This window comes from Parasteatoda tepidariorum, chromosome 1 (assembly GCF_043381705.1).
Source record: "Parasteatoda tepidariorum isolate YZ-2023 chromosome 1, CAS_Ptep_4.0, whole genome shotgun sequence".
Lineage (NCBI taxonomy): Eukaryota > Metazoa > Arthropoda > Arachnida > Araneae > Theridiidae > Parasteatoda > Parasteatoda tepidariorum.
The window spans coordinates 84,632,650-84,646,107 of record NC_092204.1 but is presented as its reverse complement, the minus strand read 5'-3'; the positions used below and the strand labels follow the sequence as shown (position 1 = coordinate 84,646,107).

The 13,458-nt window shown below is 27.5% G+C and overlaps 1 protein-coding gene across 1 annotated transcript; it reads left to right on the top strand.

Moving 5' to 3' along the window:
* Window positions 1-497: 497 nt before the first annotated feature.
* On the top strand, window positions 498-860 carry LOC122269235 (uncharacterized). The gene has a single exon (XM_043041316.1). It carries the CDS (start codon window positions 498-500, stop codon window positions 858-860), a length of 363 nt encoding a protein of 120 aa, XP_042897250.1.
* The last annotated feature ends 12,598 nt before the right edge of the window (window positions 861-13,458 follow it).

The window sequence follows — 13,458 nt, the reverse complement described above, 5'->3', positions numbered from 1 at the left end:
TTGCCTTCACGCTAACTGTGGGAGGTTCTCGTGGTCTTCCTCTCCACGTAAAGCAAATGCGGATTAGTTCCATTAATAAAACCCTCATCGAAGGCAAATTTCTCCTAATACTTGATCCAGAAAATCCTTTGTCGTCTGAATCGGGTTCAAAATTACAAGGCTTAGGAGTTGAGAAATATTGAATTAAAGAGTCTTATGCAAAATAAGGAAAAGATATTATCTCGTCATCAGATCACACGATTATATCCACAAAAAAGAGTGCTTTCTAATACAGTATTACTGTAATCAGAGCGAAAAAAAGTTATTATNACAGGGGATTATCAAATTAATGGAAACACCTGTGAATGAAAGGGACATTTAAGAATTCGCTTCATAAGCATTAAAATATAATCTTTCTTAGCTACCAGTTTTTTTAATATAAAAAGTACATATATTAGGTGGTATGAGAGAGCTTTAGCAGAGTTGTCTACGTTTTGATTTTCTGTCAGAACCGTAAAATGTCTGACCTCACAGATTTTCAGAGAGGCCAAATTGTAGGAGCCCGACTAGTTGGAGCAACAACGACCGAAACATCCCAGATTTTAGGTGTTTCTAGAGGTACGGTGTCTAAAGTCATGACAGCATACACACAGCGCTCAAAGACAAGCTCAGCAAAGCAAAATAGTGGACGGAAGGAGAAGCTGAGTGAAAGAGACCGACGGGTATTGAAGCGGATTGTAATGTCTAAAAAGAAAACAACTGCAGCCAAAATGACCGCAGAGCTCAATCAGCATCTGGATTCTCCAGTGTCAACAATTACAGTTAGCAGATACCTTCATAAAGAGAACATTAACGGTACCATATTAATAAAGGATCCTTAAAAATCTAGGGTGTTTCCATTATTTTGATAACCATCTGTATATATATATATATATCATATTGAAATCGACTATGCGTTTATATTTTTTTGTCGATTTCTTCAAATTGCGTTGCGAAATTAGCCGCTTACAATATACTTGTACATTATAAAGAAATTGTTTGTGTATCTAATGCATTATGTATTCCTCAAATGAAATATTTATCAACACTATAAAGCAAACAAAATTTAAGAATCATTAGTTTGAAACAAACTTATGCACTTCAAAACATTTTTTTAGTGCATAATTCCCCACTCAGATTTTTTTTAAAGTTCAGCGCATTTATATTAAGTTTTAGTATGAAATTTACATTTAATTTAATTTCAGTTCGGGTATCTAAAAGTTTGAAATATTAAATATACGAATTTAGTTTTTTTTTTAAAAATCATTTTGAAAGTCCCAAAATAAGTAGCATTTCGAAATAGGTTTTGCCAAGAAGCAAATAGTTTAAAAGCTTACAAATTCGGCTGGTTTTTGACGAAAGTAAATATTTATTTTAATACGATTATTCAGAATGCGAGTTACATTTTTTTTGGCTGAAACGTATTCGTATTTTTAAAAAGATTTGCATATTACAAAATTTTATTTTCGTGGAAGATGAAGATTTCAGATTGAGAAATGCGCATTCAAATGAAGCATGAAATTGAAATTTAAAAGATGTCATATAGATTCGATAATATCAGCTTTTGATGATATTTGAGCAGAATGATTTGACATGAGTTTCTTACGCTATTTCAATTTCACGTAAAATAAATTTGAAATTTTACTTTTCAAGAGCATACGTTATCCAAATGGAATGCATCTTTTCAAAAATATAAACCATTTTACTTTAAATGTTAATAGCCGTCCCTGTTTGAATTCAAGAATTTTCGTTGCTAAAAAAGTGTTTAGCTTAAAATTTATATTTTATTTTGCATTATATAATATGAAGTGTTTCTTTGCATAAATAATTACATTTGATTTACAGAACTAATCAATGCTACATGGAGAAACAATTATGGTACATCATCGTACTGTATGGTAATAGCATTTCAAGTAAATAAAAAACCATAATTCAAATAACCAAAACCAAACCATATGGTAATTAAATAATTTATTTTGTAATTTCCGGTTCATGTTACTACGGCTCATCGGAATTTGTAATAACAAAATTTTACATCATATTTAGTATAAAATACAAAACTGAAAAGTAAATTTAACCGAATAAAAAGTTTTTATGCCATGCTGTAAGGTATCATGATAAAATCACCAAATTTTACTACATTTAACATATTTTATTACATATTATAAAACCATTTTTGCTATTAATTTTCCAAAATTATTACCGAAATGATTTAGTAGTAGTTATCGAACTTTTTGGTGTTTTTCATATTGTCAGAAACACAGTAAATTTTACCGAATTCTGGTATATTTCCCATATTGTTTTCTGAATGTATAAAATTACTAGATTTCTTTTTTTTTCGAATTTTAAAATTATATTTTTCTAAAATTCACTTTTAGTTCTAGATAAATAGAGTTTTTAAAAGATTGTAAAACCAAATTGTTAAAATTTTACAAAACGAAAAAATATATTGGTTGAAATATTACTATGCTTGTTAATCATTTGGACGTGCTTTTATTTTCTTTGGTAGACAGATGAGCTTTGTTTAGCAAGCTAAAAATGGAACAAATCCCAATAAATTGAAATTAAGGAGTTTAAAAGAAACATACAGTTATTAAATTATTCCAACTCTTTTACTAGAAACACAAAAAAAGTAATAGCCGAAAATTCTGAACCAAGGTAAACACTCGGGAATACTAGAATTTTATTAAATCTATATAATCATAAAGATATTGAAATAGATTAAACTATTCACGAAGGTATTTCAAAATTGTCATCACTCATTTTGGGTATTTTAAAGTGAATGAAATTTCTTTATTTCATTATTATTGGGAGCAATGTTTTTTTTAGTTTGGATAGTGAATGTTTTGGATAGTGAAAATATTGATTTGCTATCTATTCATTAGATTTTTACTGAGAAATAATTGAAATTAACAAGTTTAAATGCATTTTTTTTAACTCATTGACTACGGTAAAACTTATTCGAATAAAATCGTAATATCAGTCGTACTTTATTGATTAAAAAGTATGAAAATTATGTAACCCAAAGATCATCATATTTTCTTCTTTTTTTACTTCAATTTATCTTTTTTCAATTATTTCATTTTAAAATTTTATTGCATTTCATATAGCTTTTTTATTAACAGTAATGACAGTCAATGAACAGTCAATGAATAGCTAGTATGTCAATGAATAGTCAATGAATAGTAGCATTTCCAACAATTTGAAAAAGTCTTCAAACATATCAATTCCTTAAACACACATTTCGAGCTGTTTGAATATACTATTCATAGCATATTGTTGCAAATGGCTTAAGGAAAAGTGTATAAAAATAAACTTTTGAAATTCGCTAAAAATATATTAGATTTATTATTTAACACTGAAATAAACTTTCAATATATTAAAGGTATAAAATAATTGTCTTTGCTCTCATGTTTCACAGCAATTTATTACCTATTTTTCTAGTTACATTAAATTAAATTATTTAATTGGCAAAATTTATGTGTTAGCTTCGAAGGGGTATGCTGGAAAAATATATTAATTTTCAGTGAGTTGAAAAAGTTTTTTGAAAATATTTCAGTCGTTAGGTATCACCTTGAAAAAAACAACTCTTTTGATAGATTGTATTTAAATTGTGGTCTTCAAACTATGATATATGAATGAAATAAAAAGAAAATTAACAGCGTTTTAAAATTGGTGACACTTTTTAGCACGTTTCTAGTGAGACAGTTTTTTTTCTGAAACGTTAGATTTTTAGTAAAAAATAATAAATATATATTTGAAAATATAAGTTTCGGGAGATTGATTAGTGTTTAAATAATATAATGACTTTTTAATGTTCATAAAATTTAAAACTATGTGTTCTTTTACAGTCACCATAAAGTTATTTTGCTTAAAATTCCGAATCTCAACACGAGCACTCTTCATTATGAAAATTTTTAAGCTTGTGCATATTTTAATAAAGTTTAGTGTAAATGGCACAAGCACGAGTAAAATGCAAAATAAGGTGTAATTATTGTTTACATATTTTGCGAAAAGCCCACATAGAAAATTGGCTTTTACAAAAAATACACTGTTATAAATTTCTTGGAAAAAGTGGTTACATAACAATTTATTTAATTGTTATTTTACCATATTCAGACAAAACAGTCAAATAACCATAAATGATATTGTGTTTAAACTGTTAGCTATGAAGAAAACCATTTATGAATTTTTCACCAAACATGGATAAACAACCAGAATTTTATCTCACCAATCAGGTCCACCTCAGGAAGCCACTTGGTTCCCATCATCTGTATACATATTACAGCATAGAGGGCTTATCTGTAAATTTTATAAACGATAGAACAGGTCCCAGCGTTGACACCATTCCCTTCAACAAATTAAATGTTTCCAGTGTCTTGTATTCTTCCCTTTATGACCATGGACAATTAGTACACAATATAGTCTTATTCAAACGCAGCATTTTAACGCTGCGTAACTCGAAAATGCCTAGTATTTCCCATAAATTCTGAAGACTAATCAATCCACATCCCTTGGCTCATTTTATAAAACACAAATCAACCAAAACCTAGCTCCAATGTCCATTACCAAACGAAAGAGCTCCAATGCCCAGTAAAATTTCTTTTTTGCGGTTTTTAAACCATGCTAGTTGTAAATGGTTAAAAAATCTCTCAGTTTTCGATTCATGGGTTTTAAACGGTTTCAAAACTATAACAATAAAAAATTGTTTTTAGCCTAAACCTTAAGTTTATTTAGATGGACTGACTGCTGCCAGTTATTTTACTGTAATTTTAGAATGAAAATTCTAACAGCGTACTACTTAATTACAAATTTTATTACAACAAATTTTTTTATTACAAATTATAAGATTATCACAGTTTAACAAAGGCTCTCCTTTATATCTCGTGGATGTTCTTTTCTGCATATTTTCACACACAGAAACCTTCATTCATTTTAAGTTATTTAATATTCCAATCTTATTCGTGCTTGGGGGGCATTCGATTTCAGGCCTGAATGCTTTAGAATCTTATCGTTATAATAAAATGTTCGCTTCAATTGTTCCAATGTCGTTAAAAAATCTTTGTGCTACATAAAACTGATGTAAGATTATAAACATTACCTCTTTATATTTAAATAGGAAACTGCTCCATTAGACTAACTTTAAAATTGAGCATAGCGTTCATTGTTAAAGAACAAGAATCTTCATAAAACTTTGATCAATTTCTCTTTTATCTTTTAGAAATATCTTATTTGAAATTCAAATATGAAACGAAAATTTAAAACTTAGCAGAGAAATGTAATCTTAAGTAAAATTATTAAGTTAAAGTATTTTTAATTTTCCTTAAACAAATCTAAAATTAAATTAATTATAACATGAAATTAAAAAATAATTATTAAGGAAAGAGTTATTAAAATAAAATCTTTCGCATACAAGCAAGTATTTTCTTACACAATCTAATCTTTCCCTATAATTAGTGTTTGATAAAATTTCAAAATTAAAATTATAATTTGAGATGGAAATTATTTAAAATAATTTGTTACTCTTTGTGAATCACGTTTAAAATTTGCATAATTTTACGGTTAATTAAAATTTATAAATAAAATACAATGCCAAAATAATCTAGCGATTTATATAGCACATTAAACAGAAACAGAAAACTTAAGAACTTTTATTCTAGTCATCGAGTTACAAAGAAATGAGATGCTATATTATTTCTAGGGTCTGATCTTCTTAAAATACATTTAATTTGTGCAATCAATATTTCAAGTTACACAATTGTACAAAAGAAACACGAACTTTTACAGAATTAATATACATTTCTTGATGAATTCTCTCGGAGAAAAAAATTCCAGTAAAATTAACATACAGCCTGGTAATGACATTTCCGTAAAAAAATATCCATTCTTCTGGTTATTAAAATCAAAATATACGGTATTTAAACTAATAATTTTTTCCCGCTTTGATGGTAACGATTTACTGGGAATTCTGGTTTTATTACCACACATTTATTAAAAAATGCAAAACTGAAAAGCAAATTTAATTGAATAAATTGTTTTATGCCATTCTCTAAAGTATTATGCAAAAATTATCAAATTTTACCTCTTTTACCAAGTTTTATCGCATATTATTTCCCTATTTTATTATTTATTTTAAAAAAACATTGCTAAAGAGCTTCGATAAAAATTACCGAGCTTGGGAAAAAACCGAGCTTTTTGGTGTTTTCCAATAGAGCAATATAGAACCATATTCCATTATATATAGAGCAATATTTATCCATATTCTGATAGTTTTGAAAATACTTTTTTTCCTTCGTGCTGGTTATTGAACTTCAATATATGAACATATTTTTAGATAATTATTTTTTACATGCAATTTAATAATGGTCAAAAATCTTTGAATCGTTCCATATGCAAATTTAACTATGCAAAATAAGTTATGAAAAAAAAAAGAAAATATGAGTCCACCCTTGATAATCTAAACACAAAATTGTATGAGTTCTCATTCTTACAGTAAACACACTCTCTATTAAAATGCCCTTATGTTTCAACTGTAGTAATTTAACAGTTTTCTTTCAATTATTTACTTCGCAGAAAGAAAAAGAAGAGTTATTTTTGTAATTCAGGCACGAAAAATTTAAACTCATGTACACCAAATTTTCTCGATATCCATGCATCATCTCAAAAACTATTTATCTGTGCGCAAAATGGAAAGAGTAATAACTCTTAATCTAGATATCAATAATAACTCTTAATCTAGATATCGGATTTTCAAGTGATAAGATATTATCTTAAATCTAGGGTCCAATTTTAAATATCTTTTTAATTTGTGCAAACAATATTTCATGCACATATTACACACTACTATGAAAGAAACACGTACTTTCGAACATTTTTTTACGAATATGATATCTTGAATCTCAATGTATGAATATTATTAAGTTATTCAACATTTTTTAATATTTATTTTAATAATGGTCGAAAATCTTTGAATTCTACCATATACAATTTTATTAGTATAAAATAAGTGATAATATATTGTTGAATTCTCCCTCTGATGATCTAAGTGCAAAATATTGTGAGTTTTAATTTTAAAGGAAAACAAAAGCTGCATAATTTATATGATAATGTGGTTCAGCATTTCCAATGCAACGAGAAATATAGAAATTTTTCCCCATTATTTACATCGCAAATAAAAAAAAAGTAAGGCACATTCTATGTTCAGAACAAAAAGATTTGAAATTAATAAACACCAAAATTCCTTAATATTCCATGCATTCTCTCCAAAACTATATCAATTATGCAAATGAATATCCGAAGTCATATTAATCACGGCCCGAATAATATATATTAGTCCTAATAGTAGGAATGCTATCGAATACGTAATAAGAATATTTGGAAGCAAAGAGACGCAAGACTATTAAAAGGTGCATAAATAAGTCAAAAACATATGTGAGAATTGATAAAGTAGGAAGAACGGTACGTGCTATTTACCTATTATTAGAATAAAAAATTGAGTGATGGTAGAAAAAATATAATTAGTATCAATTCTCCCCCTTTTTCTTAATGTTAATAGAAATAAATCGTTTGCAACATTTATTTCAGTTAACAATAATCAATATAAATATATTGATTATTGTGACATATATTATTTATGTCATTTATTGTTTATATTATTTATTATTTTTATTACTTATGATACATAACAATGATGTGCAAAAGTCATCGACCTTTATTGTTTTAATCTGCTATAAATAAATAAATCAAAGTTTGACTTTTAGTTTTTAAGTTTAGTTTTCAATAAGTAAATTTTTACATGCATCTTTTAAAAAAATTATGAATCTTTTAAAACTTATACGTATTCATAAGTTGGAGGAAGTTTTTGAAAGTATTCTGGCCGTTGACTTTTGCAAAGACTGTACATTTATTGTATTTTTCTTTATCCCTTTTAGTGCAAATTTTAAAACTATTTTTACACCATTGTACTTATTTTATTCTCTTGTTAGTATAGGATAATTAAAAGGGGTGTAAGATGGAACCTTTCTGAATATCTTTCTGCTCTTTATTTTTCAGACGACTTATGCTAACTGACCAACACCCTTCAAGACATGCTAAAAATCATACACATTTTATACTTAGAGGCAAAGTAAAGGGGGCTTATTATCAACCATAATAAAACTAAAATTTTGAAAATTAATCCCAAACAATGACACACTCTTAGAAAATAATAAACTAGAAGAGGTAAGCAGTTTTACGTATCTTGGAAGTATAATTAACAACAAAGGATGAACTGATGAAGATATACTAAATAGATTAAACAAAATCCGAAGCAGTTAGGCCATTCTCAATAAATTCTGGAAAAACAAAAACGTAACAAATTCAACAAAAATTAAAATTTTCAATACTAATGTTAAATCTGTCCTACTATAGGGATTTGAAACATTGCACTGCAATAATAATAGCATGAAAAACTTCAAGTGTTTGTTAGCAGCCATTTAAGAAGAATATTGCGTATCAAGTAGTTCCATAAAATTTGTAATGCAAAAATCCCTAGAAAATCAAAGTAGAAACCGATTGAACAATAAATTAAGAATGGATTGGATTGTTCACGTAAATCGAAATGGATTGGCCATGGAATGGATTGGAAACAAGTTTTTGATCGAAACCCTCAGGGCAATAGAAAAAGAGGAGGTCCTAAAAATACTTAGTGCAGGACGATTGTAAACAAATAGAAATCAGTAGGAAAAACATGGAGAGAGGCAAAATATCTAGCCACAAATAGAGTGAGATGGAAAGCTATCATAGAAGCCCTGTGCTCCAATTCAGTGTAAAAAGGATTAAATATGTATATGTAAGTACTTAACAAAGTATATTAAGGAAATATATTGTATCTTGAGCCAATATTGATTTTTTACTTTTTTTATGCAAAAAATAGTAACGCAAATAATTTGGGAATTTTTCCAGAAGCATTGTATGTACATTCTGTTGGTAGAGGGGAAGTTGGTTAAAGATTTGAAGATTATGATGCTCAATTCTTAAGGAAAGAAAAAGATGGATATAATTCTTCTAATCATAAATCTTTCATTTTTCCAGAATAAGAAATATCTCTCAAAGAGAAGAAATATTTACCAAATCTCCACCGTCAGTGACTGGTAGAACTACCAAGTACAATTCAATGAACAGTAAGTGAAAAAAAAAAGAAACGGACATCCCTGAATGACTTTTTATCTAATGATAGGTGATTCGATTTTCATGTTATGGGACTCAATCTTACTAGCTCGAGGGTGAGACCTCAAATATGCTAATTAATAAGTGCAAACGATATTTTAAGTTATAGAATCAGACACAAAAAAGTTTTTTCTCTGAATAAAGATGAATTTTTTTCCCGTCGGATTCAGATTTCTAAACCCCGAAATATAATGGGTAGCCGCAATCTGGGAAATATGATCCCAATAGTACAGTCAGGAGAGCACTTCAAAGTTTGGACCCCTCACTGTTAATTTTATTTTTTTCGTATTTCTCTGTACCTCGAGAAATTTTTAAGCGAAATTTATTTATCTAAAGATAATTCATTTTGTAAATATTTATTATTTTATTTAAGAATGGTCGAAGAAATTTTGAATTGTAAGGTATACAATATTTAGCATAGTTTTAAGGAATGTAGTTTTACATGGCAAAATACAAAATTTGGGCTAAATCAGTCTAAGAGTTCCTGAAAAATTGAATTTTAAAAAAGTCATATACTTAAAATAAAATAATATAAAGAAAATGTTATTTTTTGCATGAAATTATCTTTGCTTAAATGAATTTTATAATTGTATGTAATTAAAATTAACATTATGGGGTCCAAACGATGGATCGTTATCCCAACAAAACTATTGGGACCATATTTCCCAGATTGCTGTTACTCCCTATATTTTTGGGGATAAAAATCCGAATATGCTAAAAAAGTGTATGTTCGTTCAGAGAAAGTACGTTTTTGTGTCTGATTTCATAACTTAATATCATCTGCACTTATTAATTCTCATCTTTGAGATTATCTCCTCGAGCCATTGAGTCTTAGAACGTGTAAAATCTATAATTAAATCAAAAGTTATTCAGGGTGGTCTGCTTTTTTGGGCACTGTACAGTTCTTTCTTGAACAAAATCTGTCATATACTTCATAATTTATTTTCTTTAAAACGGAAAATCGGTTCAAGTTACAACACGGTGTTGTATTGTGATTAAATGTTTTTATTTTATTTTATGATAGCACTAACTTCTAGTTCTTTTTTTAAGTTCTTGCTAGTTAGATGACTTTGAATATTTATGCATTTAAATGCATGAAATTATGCATTTAATTAAAATCAGTTTAAAAATTTGAACTAGATGATTTTAGAGTATAGTTTTTGTGAGAAATAAAAAAAAACACGTAATTGAAGTCGAATGAAAATTTGATTAAATAAATTCTCTTAAGTACAACACTCTAATCTCTTTAATGAAATTAAAAAATCTTATAATTGAGTTTTTTCTCTCTCCAAAGTTCGGAGGTGTTCGTCCTTATTTAATACTCTTGGAATTTTTTCATCATAAAATTAAATTACTCTTTCATTTCTTAAGAAAGAGTTTAGAATAAATTTGCTGCCCCATTTTTCAGTTATACACTTTAAGCTTGCAAGATATTTTTTCTTTCAAAAATTTTTTTAACTCAATTGTTAAAAATGTTACATTTTAATGTAAAACGATAAAATATACTTGTAACTAAGATATTTACTTAGAGATTCGATTTTAAAATTAAAGTATAACTATACAAGAATTATATAATTTTCCTTTAAGTAAACACATACTATTTCGTTAAATTTATGTTTACTAGGTACAGTCAATAAATAAGGAGGCAGTAGTTCTTTGATATCCCATTAGTAGTTCTTGTAGAACTACTTCCTCAAGAACTACTTCCGGAGGCAGTAGTTCTTGATACAAATCACACAATATCACACTAACATGGAAAAAAAGACATTGTTATTTTAATAAACACATACTATTTGGTTAAATTTATGTTTACTACGTACAGTGAATAAATAAGGAGGCAGTAGTTCTTTGATATCCCAGTGTGACACAAATCACACAATATCACACTAACATGGAAAAAAAGACATTGTTCAATGATTGGAAGAGTTTCGTAACAACACCTTGATTCAGTCGCTCATTTGTCCTCGAAGTATTTTTATGAGCTTAACAAGGCTATCAAAATGACATAGCGATAAACCTGACCTAAAGCGTGGGTGCTTCAGAACATCCCATTTGAAAGTTAGAAGAAGTAATTTAACATGTCCTTTAAGTCTAGAAATGTCATTTAAGAGAAAGTATATGGAGACATTTGATTTGCTTGCCTTTCTAAACTTTACCACATTGTGCAAATATTCAAGGCGTTTTTAAAGTGTTGACTTGAATCATGCTCAGAGGGAAATTATCACGTCTATATGTTTCAGTTTGTCATTGTATTAATGTTCAAGAAATTTGAACGATATAGATTTACACTGGGTATACAGATTGAAAGAGTACAATTTTGCATTTCTTTGGAATGGTATAGTTAACATTATGTATTTCTAAGATTATGCCTAATGAGAATCTAACATAACTAGAATCAAACTATCGTTGTTCTGTTTTTTCTTTACATTTTATTTTCTGTTTTTACATGATATTTTTACTTAATGCGTACTGTTCTATTTTGTTTAAAATATTTTTTAGTGCTCCTCACACTATTGTATTGATATATTTTGCTTTGGGTATATTGATACCATATTAGAAAGCACTCCTTTTTGCTGATATAATCGTGTGAGCTGATGAAAAGATAATGTCTTTTTCTTCTCCGGATTTTTTTTAATATTAACCTTTCTTCTTTTTTTTCAGATATTTTTTTTCTTCGGAATTTTATTATTTTTATTAATATTCCCTTCCCCTTCTTTTGTTGTTCTGTAATTTTTTCCATGTTTTCCAAGTTCAAAATGAAGATAAAACATGTGAAAAATTATTGACATATGAAAAAAAAGGGGGGGGGGAAATAATAATTAAAAAAAATTAACAAACAACTGATTTTTTTTAAAAAAAGGGATGAAAATTTATTTAAAAAAAAGCCAGAAAAAAAAGATATAATCTTTTTATCAGCCCACACGATTATATCCTCAAAAAAGAGTGCTTTCTGATATTATATCAATATAGCTAATGCAAAATATATTAATACAATAGTGTGAGGTGCACACAAAACTTTTTTTACAAAAATTACAACAAATAAAATAGAACACGAAAAAATAACGCGAAAAAGCAGAAAATAAAATAAAATAAAAAGAAAAAACGGTATAAAACATGAACTATAAAGCGAGTAGCGAAATCAGATGTGCTTACATGAACGGAAAAATTTTCAAGAATGATTTAAAAATGTTTTCGTAACAAGATTGCCAGATTACAAAATATGAAAACAAAAGCGCAAATTGAGTGTAACTAGAGGGTTTTAAAGTGCTGTTCTTACTGCATTGCTGAAGTGATTTGTTATGCTGTGCATTGATTTGTTAGTTACCAAGGATAGGTCCGAAATGGATATGCGCAAGGTAATATTATACTGGATAATTTAAAAAAAAGTTGACCGTAAATAATTTCAGAAAATAGATATTTATTTCAGAAAAAATATAAAATAGAAAAGAGAAACATAAATAGCCTGTTTTGCGAATAATTTTAGCCACGGATTTACCCGAAATGGATTTGCACATGGAAAAATTATATAAATTATCAAAGGAAATTATTTAGTAAAGGAAATTTTTAGTAAATAATTTTAACCACGGATTTGCCTGAAATGGATTAGCACACGGAAAAATTATACAAATTAACAAAAAAATTATTTAGTAAATTTTTGCAACGGATTTAGCCGAAATGGATTTGCACATGGGAAAATTATATAAATTAACAAAAAAACAATGTTTAGTAAATATATCTACAAAAATATACGATTAAATCAATGATTTTATATAAAATTTTATTACTTTAGTTGGATATCCATTGTTTTTTATCAAATTTTTAAAGAGTTTATGGATTTTTGGATAAATAAATATTACTACATATTCTTTTCATTCTGTTCATTTCATTAAAAGTGGTATTTAAATAGATGCTCCTAGAAACATTAGAATTCCAAGTAACTAGTTTATTTATATTAAAATTAAAATCATTTCTTTTATCGTATAAATCAACAAAGCAGATATTTTCAACTTTCATAATACCCAAATCCAAAAAATTGAAATTAATATTATCATCATGATTACGAAGTAAGATTAATTCCTCAGGGTATATATCACTCAATAAAACAGTAAAATCTTGGAAATTAAAGATAATTAAGTCATCAATATATCTAAAAACAAATTTAATACTCAGAGTAAAATTTTTTTCATAATAATGCAAAAATAAGTTAGCTAAGAGAGATGAATAATTAGATCC

Excerpts from the sequence above, each read along its gene's own strand:
- LOC122269235 (XM_043041316.1), top strand. The coding sequence starts at position 498 with ATGTCTGACCTCACAGATTTTCAGAGAGGCCAAATTGTAGGAGCCCGA.